The following is a 13,071-nucleotide window of genomic DNA, read 5'->3' as shown; positions in this document are numbered from 1 at the left end:
ACACATGCAGGCCCAGCACACGCATACGCACAGAGCCCAACACGAATGGACATGCAAATAAAGTGCAATACGTTAATGTTTACGTTATTGCTCCCACGGTGTACTCAAACAAGGTGAGGGATTTAAAGAGTGTGCTCTCACAGCTGCCTAAAATGTTTGCTCTCTCAATTGTCTTGTGGCGAGACACGAGAAGAAAACGAATGGCAGGTGGGAGCGCCTTACCCCATTTACTAAATATACCTTGATTACGCTTACCTTGGATCCGTTCTCTCTCTCTCTCTGCTGATCTCTTTGTTCCCCTGCTCAATGCACAAACAAATGTCGCCAACAAAGAAACCCAAAACCAAACTGTAAATCATTCACGGCGAATTAAGACGTTTTTTTTTGCGCAGGCTGAGGTGATGGCGAATTTGTTTTTGCTTTTAACGGTGCTGCCTTCGCCGTTAAACTCTCGAACCCGTCAAGGGGGGTACGGGACACTCTCAATGCGTTCGATTTGCCATAACATGCGACAAGTTTAAATATTCAATAAAGCAACAACTATAACTGTTACACATAAAGTTTATTGCCCGGAATAACAGATTAAAACAAGACAGACGCGAATTTTTGTGAGGCCGAAGATTTTAATACTCTTTTTGATCAATCGTTAAGTTCTGAACAGCTCTCCGAGTAGCAACGAGCTTTCAGAGAGTAAGAATAAAGTGGAACATCTTCCTCTCTGCGCTCTAGCACGCATGTGATTGCGATCCACTCTCCCACTCTTTGTCTCTGCCCGCTCTCTCTTTGCCACCCACCCGCTGGCAAAAAACCCATCGTCGCAGTGACAGACACATTTAACACCTACGCGATGTTGACGCTGCACTTTAAGCAAAGCTCTGCCGCCGCAGCCGAAGCCGAAGCCGTCGCGTTGACGCCGCTTTTGCCGTCAAGGTGTCAATTTGTGCCGTTGGCAACACTCACACACAAGCAGCCAGAGAGTGGAAGGGAGGGGAGACCCATGTGTGTGTGTGTGTGTGTATGCAAATTTAATGGCTAAATTAGAGGAAGGAGAGAAACGAGAAAAAAAAAGAGAATTTAATAATACTCGTGGTATAATGCTAGGCATCGGTCGGAGTCGTTTATTAACCACGATTATGCTCAAAGATAGCGCTTTGAAATCCAATTTGCATAATGAATTTCATTCGAATCTAAGCCCAAGCCCCGCAATTGTGGCCAATCTCTTGATCTGCGCCAATCCAATCCATTCCAATCCAATCCAATACGATCCAAACTTGGACTGTTAATTGAGTAATTATTGATGACGCCGACGCCTGCGGCCAACCTCTGGACGGGTGGACCACCCACCTGGCCTCGATTGGTTGTGGGCCATAAAGAGATATGAAAATTAAACACGAATTATGCAAAAATTCCCCCATAATGACAACGACCACGAGATCCGTATAATTTAAATGTTTATTAAATTATTTAGTTGTGAATTTATGAATCTATTTGATATTATACAAAACACGCACGCAACAGAGGGTCCCCGACTCCGACCCCACCGCTCTGCGCGGCACTGCGGGACTAGAATATTGTACAACTTAGGGCACTAGACTTACGGACTACTCTATAAATACTAATCGTAGATATTGCCGCCGAAGGGTCCCCTTACGAGGGCTCCTTGCAGGCGGAGGCGGCTGCCGCCTCCTGCAGTTCCTGCAGCTCCTCCTCCTCGCGGGTCAGAGGCACCGTCGAGTGGTTGTACAGGCCCTGGGCCATCAGCTGCAGGGCCAGGGGGTTCTTGGTGCCGCTCGATTTTTTCAGCTTGGCCCGCTTGTTCTGGAACCAGATCTTGATCTGGGCCTCGTTCAGGCCCAGCTCTCCGCTCAGCTGTTGGCGACGCTTTTCCGTTAGGTAGCGGTTCTCATTGAACTCGTGCTGTGGAGGATACAGAGAGAGCGAAGCAGAGAATGTGGGTCAAGGTCAGTATTTGCTCCGATATACAATCGATTATCAGACTCAGAGAAGATAACTTTCTCGATAATTTATCGATAGGAACCCACTTACCTTCAGTCTCGCTAACTGCGGTCCACTGAAGGCCGTCCGAGGACGCTTGTCCTCCGGCACGTTGCCAGCGTCCGTATCGCCCTTGTCGCTGCTCCCGCTGCCACCCGCGGCACTGGTCGTCGATGGCTTCTTGGGTTTGCGGGCTCGCGGACCTGCGATAGAGACAGGGAGAGAGAGATGGATGGTGTGTGTGAGATGAGATGAGGTGGGTCATAAAAATTCCAGGGAGCGCTTAATGGCATCAACATGACTGGACCTGGACCTGGACCTGGATCTGCCCTGCCGACTCATCGGGCACACATAAATCCTGCGCCTCATATATGCAGCGATGTTCAGCAATTAATTCAAATTTAAATGCGTCCAGACAACCCCAGAGGAACAACCTACCCCCAACTCCAACTCCAACTCCAGCCGCCAAAGCCCCTCCCCTTCATGTCGGACCAGCTAAAACAATTAAAGTTTTTGGGAAATTTGCTCGCGTCATTTTCAAAAAGTAATCAACGCAATGACTTTTGACTGTGGCTAATTTCACCACCCCGTTGTCTGGAGCCACAGCCACCCCCACGGCGAGGATGGAGCGTGGGCGTGGGCGTGGGCATCATCCCGACTTGAGTTGTCTTGGATTTAATTAACAGCGCTCGAGGCAGACAGCCGCAGAGAATCGGGAGAGTCGGGGCCCCGACCTCCCACTTGATGTGGGTTTGGGTAACGAAAACCTCTTCAGAGCAAATAAAATTCTATCCAAAATGCAAAAGTGCTTTCACTATGGGGAGCTGGGGCTGGGTCTCAAAAGTTACGCTCGTTTCCGAAATAGTTTGAAAACTGACACTTAAATGGAAATGGAAAAGCGGAAGATGAAGCAATTATGAGGTTTTACTAATGGGAATATTTCGGTCAGACCCGGAGCTTCAAGTGACCGCAAGATGTTCTCTGGGGTATTTGGGAAGCAAATTCGGACGGAAATATGTCGAAAGTATTTTGTAATTTAAGAGTTCCATCTATCATAAGGCCTTTGGGAATGTCTTGTGGCAGGAGGCTCAAGAAACTCATGAGGACACGTTCAAATGTTGCTGTTTTCTCCATCGAAGATTATTGTAAAGAAGTCTATTCTGAATAGATTAAGAATCAAATGCTTTAAATCATCCTTTAACTTTATAAATCTGTATCCAATAAGGCTTCATACTCTAAAAAATCAAAGAGGCTGATTATCCTATTCAACTCTATTTTCTCTTCCAAAAGCTATTTCCAAACCATCTACTTCTTCGAATTATTGTCCTACTTTTGGATTCACATCGGTTGAAATCCCTCCCTCTGCCCTACTCCACTCTGAACTATCAGACTTTGACCTCCATCATATTGATCCATTCGCGTTTCCCGTTGACTGACTTCCAGTACAAAGTTTTCTCGTCCTTTCTTCCTTTACTTACTTCGACCTGAAACGATATAAAAGGAAAAGATTGAGAGTGTTAGAAATCAAGTAGAATTTTTTGGGTAAACAATTTAAAATTTAATTTACTTTTAACGTGAATCAATAAAATATCGGAAATTGATTAAATTCCACGACGTCAGCGAACACAAACTTCAACTTTTTTGCCGCCGAAACGTGCAGAAATTCCCTCCATGCCATCCTATCTGGGGGACCGGCAGGCAACAACCTTCAAAACAAATGTAGCGGCACTAATGGCAACGCAACCAAGCCAAGCCAAGCCAAGCCAAGCCAGGCCAAGTCATGCCCTAAGTTAAATCGTTGGAAAAATTGAACAAATCAATTTTGTCAACGAAATGCCAAAGCGGCCGAAGGGCGCGAAATTAAACCGGAATACGGCACAAAAAAAATGCAAAGAAATACGGGGGGAAATAAGGAGAAAAGTTCGAGCGGGGGCGTGGCCATTAGGAGGTGTTATCACGGTTTTAAATTTCACACGCAGCCGACAGCAAATACCTTCTCCGGAGACGGACGGATACACAGACCTTGAACCTGTCAGACACCCGGGAGACGCTGAATGGCGATGGTGACTGCCGTGTCATGGTGACCCCGACTACCACCCCCAGTGGAACGCGGGCTGTAAGAGCACGTTGGCAAGCAGAGATAAGCTTCGGGCTGCATGCCACAGCGTCGCAAGGACATGGCCAAGGGGTTGGCTGTTCGCCTCCCCCGCAACAAAATGCAACAATTGCCAGCAGCGTCAAATCTTTTCTCTGTTGCCCAGCTTTTCCTCTGTTCTGTTGTGTTGTTGTGGAAATTGTGATTTATAGCGTGTTAAATTTTTCATTGCTTTGACACAATAAAAGTTTCAAAGTTGTATTTCCCAGAGGGTTGGCCCAGGGACCAAATTGGCTTTAATATAAATTATATGAACTCAATCAGTGATGGTACCAGGAGGGTGTTCTTGTAGTAGCTTTGGGGCTTGGGAAAGTGCGCATTTAAGGGGATATCTATGGGATCGATTATAATGAACAGTGGCTGAGTAATTACTGGTAGTTATTTTGCTCTGTTGAGGGCTACAGGTCTATTTTCTTGGCAAGAATATTTCAGATAAAGTCTAAAGGTTTTCTCTGCGCTTTTCAAACTGGTTACCATGGGATGCTCCCAATATCTCAGTGCCCTTCCTTTAAACGTCTGCAGCCGGGCGCATCCGAGCAAAAAGAAGTGGCCAGAATTGGCCTTGTTTTATGCTAAAACCTGGCTCAAATGTTGCCGCACCAAAAACAGACGGAACGCTCCCGACCCGGCCCCGTCTTCGCACATTCACATAAATTCTTTTCATTTGCCAGAAGCTCATCAAAACAAAAAAAAAAGGAGGCAAAACAACAACTACGAACAGACAGCAGACAGCAGGCGAAACAAAAACGGGAAGATGTCTTCATCAGCAGCAGCCCCAATGACCCAACTTGGCAACGGCCAGTCTTGGCCGGGCCAGAAGCAAAAAGAGAGCCACTGCCGCTGCCTGCCACTGGGGCATATGTTTAAAGTAAACGCATTTGTTTTATTTATGCTTAACATGAGTTGCAAATGCCAAAAGCAGGCATCCCGTTGCTCTTCCAGCAAATGAATGAACCCGCGAATGTGAGGGCGCAATTAAGGATCGATCGATGCTCCCTGCTCCCTGGCTTTCCTGGCTCTCCGTGCAGGAGCATAGTCCAGAGGGAAGGGAGTCCCCCAAACGACACTCGTAACTCACGCTCTGAGCGCAGAGAACTCTCTGGAACTCTCAGATCGCAGCAAAACCGAAATTGACTTATAAAGATCTCAAACTAACGGGCCACACACAGTCCCGACCAGACCGCGTCACAGGGGAGCCACAGACCAGACCAGACGAGACCAGGCCCACAGTCAGAGACAGAGACGGAGCCAGAAACGGAGACCGAAACAGATACAGATACAGAACAGATACAGATACTCGTACAGCTACAGCTAAAGATACAGAGATGTGGAGATGGAGCCGGTCTGTCCTCTGAGCCCCGGTCCCCCTCTGTCCCCTGTCTAGGCAGAACCAGTCACATGAGTTGGAGCCGGAGCTGGAGCCGAGCTTCGTTGTAAGCGATCTGTTTGGAGACACAACATTTGGCTCTCCGATTAGATCTTGGCTGGGGCACTCTCCTATCTGTATCTGTATCTAATGATCGCACATTCGAGTCAAGATCATTAATAAGCCATAAAAGACAACACGTTGTCGGGGCAATATTTACATGTGAAAAAGTGAAAGCTCTCTCTCCAGCCTCCGCCCTGCGCGATCGATGATGGATCAGGGCCTGTCCCCCAAAACTGGTCATCAGATTAGGGCGATTCTCGGCGGGTAACCTCGCGGATGGATGGCTGGATGGGGAGCTGGAGGGGAGGGGCGAATTAAAGCTGCGGTTAGCGTCAATCGCTGGCTGATGAATATTGACACGACGACGCGTTGCTCATCGATTTGATTGCACGTTTAATTGAAATGATTGACACGGAGACAGTGCGACAGTGCGACACTCGACTGCGATGGATGGATGGATGACAAACGATGCCGATGCCGGTGCCGATGTCGATGCCGATGCCGATGCCTGGCAACTCTGTCAGCGTTTTGTCTATCGCTCAATCGCTGCGGACTGGTGCTCAAAAATAGCCATTTAAGCGCTGAGCCAAACGCCAAAGGCAAACATGACAGCATTCCATCGCATAATTTGCTCTCCTGCATGAAAATATTTAAACATACGAGTACAATATTTCTTAATTGCTCTATCAAGTGCACGGTGCCTGGTTGTTGTTGACTATTACGCGTACTAACTGATTTGCATAGCCCTTGCCAGCTTTGCATATGAAATTGGCTTTGGCAAACGTGTCCTCTCTCGCGTGTTCTTTCATCCCAAGGCGCTTCATTGAATATGCCACAGGGAGTCGCGGAGGTGTCAGAAGACACAGAAAAAACAGAATTGAAGTCGGCAAATGAAAGTAAACGAAAGATACAATATGGTAGAGTCACAGCGAGAATATCTTTTAAGCGCACCTCACACCTCAAATGCCTGCCCCTGCGCCTGCTTCCCCCCTGCATCGGTTCAGATATCGGTTACAGATATAACATTGATTGGGTCCATGGATCCGGCCAACTGGTTTGACAAATGGCAAACCGCATTTTCCGCTGATATTAGCAAACAATTTCATTAAGAAACTGAAATCAATACAGATACAGGGGAGGCATCATCAGGTGGCAGCCACTGCCTCGCCTCGGAGTCGACTCAACGACTCAACGACACTGATACGGCTAGCCAGAGTATCTGTATCTGTAGCTGTATCTAAAGCTGTGTATCTCGGGCTCCGAGCCTGCCTTAATAGACTCGTTGCTTTGGCTTTGGCTTTTGTGCAATTGAGGTGTGAACGCTTTACGCTTCTATGGATATTTCGACTAAATTAATGCACTTTTAGGGCCTCTCAATTAACGCAATCTGCCGCTCTAGATTCAGCCACCAGCCCCTGCCGATCGACTGACGGACTGACTGACTGAATGACTGACTGACTTTCACCCTAATGAACACATCAGGAACTTTGATCTCCGGGGACCACCCGCGAGCCGTTTCTCGGGGCCAGGCCATAAAAATGAAATTAAAACAAAAGAACGCTGCGATCTCTGAGGCGATCAACCGACCAATCAAGCGACTAATGAATATTTAGATTACCCTACTACTACCACAGAAAAGCCACCGAAAACCCGAAAAGCCGAAAAAATAAAACAAAATAAAATAAAATACCAAGTGAAGCCGATCGATGCTCCGATCGATGCTCAGCGGCGGCTCAAAATAATTTGTAGATCAATAAATGTTCGCTTTATGGCTCTATTAGTGGCGATAGCTCACGGGCTGGGATGATCGTCGTGTGTGGCAATGGGGCATGGGCCATGGGGCAGGGTTGCCACCACATCAGCAAAACAAATATGCGAATAAGTGTGTTCACACCGACATTAACATCAATCTTCCACGGATCAAAGAGATGCAAAGCACTCGAGACCCCGAGAGACCACACCAAAAGATCCTCATCATCATCCCGAGAGCGCCGACCGATCACGCAGTCAAGCGCATACAATGATGATGATTATAATCATCATCTTGGGGGCACCGTTGCAGAAGATCCCAGTCAAAGTCTGAGTCTGGGTCTGGGTCTGGGAGTCCGAGCCGTGCCGATCCCCGAGTGTGGGTCAAGTTTGTGGCGCTCTCTCAATGCGCTACAGAAGGAGACCTTTCTCAAGTGTCCGAAGGTTGAGGGTGTGCGAGTCTGGGCTTGTGGTGGATTTGAGGTGGTTTCCCTCCTTCGACAGCCTGTTATGCCCTGCCATTCCTGCTGTAGCGTATCTGGCATGTTAAATCTTGAAATGTCTTAATAAAACAATTAATAGCACAGCTCGGCTCATAAGATTTTTTTCTTCTTCTTCTTCTCATATTTTCTTGCGCCAATGTTTTGGGGCACACACACAAGCTCCAGCACAGGAGCGCATTCGGTTGGATCAGGGGCGGAATGCAGGGATTTTGCTCATATTAAATTTAAATGTAATTTGATAGAAACATTAGGAGGTTTTATAGGAATCTATATAGGAATTCCTTATGGAATTAGTTAGACCTTGTAAACTAGAGACTTAAACATCTTAGAAGTTAGAATAGCTCTAGTATTGTCCGAATCTGATGCAGATCCGCTCCTGTTTTCATTCTTTTTATGGCCAGTCTCAGTCGCAGTGCCAGTCGAGAGCTCAGGCCCGGGCCGATCGTTCGCTCAGTTCGTTCGTATGTCGTGTACGTACTATAAAGTAATTGAAAAGCACAACAGATTGTTTTAAATATCAGCAGGGCGAGCCGCCCAGGTTGACCACCTGTGCGGTGTTCGGCAGTGGATTTATGGCCCCGGCCCCGGCCCCGACTGTGGCTGTGACTCTGGCTTTGGTTGCACTCCGAGCCCCATTCTTTGGCTGCAGCTGATCTCGGGCTTGGACTTGGGCAACTTCATCAACAACATCATCGTAATCATTATCATCCAGAGCAACGGTTTGACGATCATCAGCATAATCATCATGATCATCGTCTGCCCTGCCACAGCACTCTCTGGCTCTCTGCCTCTCTGGCTCTCTGCCCTCTGCTCTTATGCTAATTTCGAAGACGGCGACGTCCACGCTGGGGATTCTGCCATGTGGACCACACACGTCGACCGATTCGCATCGTCTCTCCGAGCGCCCTCTCCCCCTCCACTGCTTTTATTAACAAACAAACGAAGAAAAAAATAAGAGTATTCGCCACTGGGTTTTTTGGCTTTGATAAATTATCGATAAAACGATGCGATCACTTTTAATTTGGCTTACTTTACCTACCGCATTCCAACGACTCCGATACGGTTTCGGTTTCGGTCTCGGTTCGGGTCAAATGGGGAGCAGAGCTGAGGCCGAGGAATTCTGAACTCGACTCGACTTGGTTGCAGAAGAAACGATGCTACTGCTGCTGGGGTTCTTAATTAAGTTATCAAAGTCTTTATGACGTCAGCAGGTTGCCGCACACAGGGGGGAAAAACAGGGGACAGCAGCAGCTGGCGCCACCGGACGCCGCATAGAAGATCGGTATTAAACGAGAATGGGGCCGGGCCCAGGCCCAGGCCCTGCCTCTTGTGGCATCCAAGCAATGCCCGGCCGATTGGGGTAGAGTCAGAAATACTAAAGCAACGAACTTGGGCATACCCTAAGAGTCTGAGAGCTTCAGAGTTCTCCCTCTGAACCATTGAAGTCTAAATTTCCCATAAGCAAACGGACTCGAACAGAGACGATACCCCTCTGGGGTAGGGCATCAGTCGACTATCGACTGCCTCTCGACTGCCCGTCTCCACGGCATCCCAATGTCAACTTTGTTTTGCTCTTCTCGAGATTCACATCCAGCTTCACTTTTAGCTCCAGTTTCATCTTCAGCCTCCTGGAAGATGCGGATGTGAGGCTCCTCTTGTCGTGTGTTTTTGTTAAAATTCTCACGCTTCAGTCTGGCGACTTTTAATTACTGTTATCCTCTCTCCCTCTCCCTCTCTCCCTCTCTCTCTCTCTCTGGTCGATTGATTCCGCTTGTTTGTTGTTGATCAGCGGCTTTAATTAAGTAATTATGGTAGAAGGAGGAGGATGCCCAAGACGGTGACAGGGCAGAGGCTGAGAGTGTTGGAAAGCAGAACAAATTTCAATTCAATTCAATTTCTGGGTAATCTCTGCTTCAGTTTTGCAACTGTCATCGGAGCTGCACTTGGCCCCCCCCCACACTCATCCACCCTTTCCGAGGTCCTGTCTGGCTGCAGTTTCCATCCTGTCTTCCATCCATCCTTCCTCTACACCATCGCTGGTAAGAGGGAAACTGTCATTTGTCTGCTTTTAACAGACACGCCGACATGAAGGATTTAATTAAATTCAACTCGAGCTGACAGCTTCCCCTTCCTTCCCGTCCTTCCCTTCCTTCCATTCGATATACACGAAGCGCTTTTGATAGTCACCCAGGGGCGTGGGCGGTGCCAGTGGGGGGGGTGGGTGGATATCCGTATCTGTTTCGGAGAGTGGGAGTTCGTTTGTCTGCAATGGATTCTCAATTCTCAATTTTCGATTCGATTTGTTGACTCCGCGATGGACTCCCTTTGGCGTTTGTCTTTTTTGTTGTTTGCTTTTGCCAGAAATTTTCAAATGAATTCGATTTCGAGTGCATGAGTGTGTGAATGATGGAATGGAAGTGGAAGTGGAAGATTGCTGAAACATTTCCTATATCAATTGTTAGGAAAAGATTGAAAATTAAACGTAAAGAGTTCATGAATCATTAGAGCGGCCCTTCCAGGTAAACATTTAACGCAAATTGGCAACGATTCTGGAATTACGCATACGCCTCGTTGAACAGCATTTAATAACTCACTTTTCTCGGGGGCCCGGCCTGAATTTCTTTCAGCCTCAATTAGCCATGAAATGAAAATGTCACCGTAATAATTTTCCATCAGCCAAATTGGCGGCCTGACTGGCGGCAATACAACCGACAATCAATGCAAATGTTGCATGCAACACACGGCACACTGGCAGCAGACAAACAAGGCGAGACTAGAAGGCAATTTTAGCATATGAAGAGAGCCACATAAAAAGCGGGTAAGCCAGAGCATAGAAACCCAGTACGCCGACTAGGGGATACCCTATCTAAGCAGTTGGAATCCAGGAAGAGGAGAAGGCGAGGCGAGGAACTGGTAGTCATTATTCCGATTGTACAAATAATATAGCATATACCCTTCTGCGCTAAGACTACCCTGTATAAGAGCTGGCATTTCTGGCATAATTAAGCACACGAATTGGCCAAGTTTATGGCTCGCACACACCACACAGAGAGAGACACATACGTGTACTAGTGCTGCCGCATACTCGTAGCTGGTGCCTTGCAACGGCCAACGTCCATCAGTCGACGGAGCCAGACTGAGGCAAACATGGCAGCGGCTAAAAATTTTCAGTGACTAAAAGCCGTTTTCCACTTTGGCCATTTATGAAATTAAGTTATTTTGCTCTTGGGGCCAGTGCAACAGCAATTGGAGTTGCAACAGCTGCCGCAGCTGCGTCCGGCACTCTTTAAATGAGTTATTAGCCTCGAGTTGACGATTTTAGCCATGACGATCCATGAGCGGGCAACAAGTTTTGTCCTCCCCCCCCCCCCCCTCTCCCCCACCACACCCAACTCACCGCGCGGCTATCTGCGGTTTCATTCTCCCCTGGCAACGCCCCTCAAAATGGCAGAGCTGCCATCCTGTGCACCCCCATGGACGATGACGAACCAAAGCAAAAATTAGCCCGAAACAACACTTGGAAAAAGATTGCGGTCCTTGTTTATATTGCACGCTAATCATAAGCCGCCACTTTGCCAACCACCCCCTGTAGCCAACCGTGCTGCCCCCACCCCCCTGCTGCGAGTGTGTCGACAAGATAAGCCGCACGCACACTCGACCAGGAAAGGGGGATGCTGCCGCCGCCTGGCACTCGATAGGGGATGGATTTTATTGGATTGGCGTTTATTGAATGAAAGCTGCCTGAAAGCTCCCACAAACCCCGGCCACAGTCAATTATTAACTGAAATGGATGGACTCGCGGAGAAATTTAATTAAATTTGAAAAAAATCACATTCTTGAGGGAATCGCATCTCTATATATAATGGATTCCAGGGTTATTTTACAGTTTTCAAGGAGAAATCTTTTGGTTTGCAAAGGACCGACCCACAGATGTTTGATGAAACTTTCTAAAACAATATTCCGGACACACGCTCAATCTGCCATCACACAAGATCCACATTCAGGCGGGTATTCGATGGCGCTAATTTCTTTATTCATGGGTCCCCCCACTCCTGGCGGTGTGGCACATTGCTTATGCAGCACATGAAGCTGAAGAAAACAAATTTACTTGCATGCCACAGATTCAGTCGAAGGCAGCAGGCAACCCAGCACCCAGCAGCCAGCAGCCAGCATCAGCCTCCGCTTTCAACTTAATTGCGTGAATAAATTGTTTCAATTTCAATAAAAGAAAAAAAATGTTGCACAACTGGCAACCAGGGTATCAATCAGTGTGAGAAAACCCAGTCGGGCGACTGACAATGGATGGCTTTTGTTGCAGTTGCAGTTGCAGTTTTAGTTTTGTAATTAATATTCTGTGGCCATACGTGCACTCACAGATACGGATACCCCGAACGTGTGTGTGTGTGTGTGTGTGTGTGTGTGCATCGTGTTAACAAGCCCCACAACAATTGACATCTGTTGTTGTTGTCAACGCCGTTGTCTGCCTGAGACCCTGCCCTGCCCCTGCCCCTGCCCGATGGCTCTGCCTCTGATCCGAATGGCATAGAATTTGCCAAGTTTGAATAATGAATGTGATCTATATACTCGCAAACGCTACTCAGAGATACAGATACAGATACTTAGTCAACCTGCTGCTGCTGCTCGACATTTCGACAAATGTTCTGTAATTGAAATGTAAATTGCGGCTCTCCGACTCTTAATTGATATGCTCTGGCGCTGCCCGGCCTGCTCGATGGCATTCAATTTGCATTCGACGAAATTAATTTCAGGCCAAGAATTCATCACGAGTTGGCAGTTCCACACGGAGGACAATGGGGGCTGTAAGTCTCGCCTCCTGTTGTGGGGGTGGCTGAAATATTGAATAACTGTAGCCACAAGCGAAGCAACGCTATGGTCCAGCAATTTCGTTTATTGCCCTGGCATTGTACGTCTCTGTTTAATGGTTAGAATTTAGAAGACAATTTCCTGGATTACATATAATTATACTTTTAAACATTAATGATGGATGTGAAGGAGACTGAATATTGAATGACTTGTAATAAAAGCATAACCTCAGTATTGTATTGGTATTACATAGGATTATATCGGAGATGTATGATTTTCCCTAAAAGAGAAGAGATCGGGTAACCTCTGAATGGAGTCTCTAGTAACGAGCCGGCGAAGCGAGTGAGCCGGGGGTTGGTGAACCAGTGATGCTCTTACTATGTATTGGAATACCTATTCCCATTGTATACCCTACC

At 47.4% G+C, this 13,071-nt stretch overlaps 1 protein-coding gene across 1 annotated transcript in view; it reads right to left on the bottom strand.

The window, feature by feature from the left end:
• Positions 1 to 1,434: 1,434 nt before the first annotated feature.
• inv (invected) overlaps positions 1,435 to 13,071 on the bottom strand; it is a 31,563-nt gene continuing 19,926 nt past the window's right edge. Inside the window, exons 2-4 of the mRNA XM_001360513.4 lie at positions 3,474 to 3,479; positions 2,047 to 2,198; positions 1,435 to 1,917 (exon numbers count right to left, since the gene is read on the bottom strand). Coding sequence (XP_001360550.3) covers positions 1,648 to 1,917; positions 2,047 to 2,198; positions 3,474 to 3,479 — 428 coding nt within the window. The 3' untranslated portion in view covers positions 1,435 to 1,647. The remainder of the gene's footprint in view (positions 1,918 to 2,046; positions 2,199 to 3,473; positions 3,480 to 13,071) is intronic.

Source organism: Drosophila pseudoobscura, chromosome 3, assembly GCF_009870125.1.
Source record: "Drosophila pseudoobscura strain MV-25-SWS-2005 chromosome 3, UCI_Dpse_MV25, whole genome shotgun sequence".
NCBI lineage: Eukaryota > Metazoa > Arthropoda > Insecta > Diptera > Drosophilidae > Drosophila > Drosophila pseudoobscura.
The sequence above is the reverse complement of the archived record's forward strand: the minus strand, read 5'-3'. Positions and strand labels throughout refer to the sequence as shown.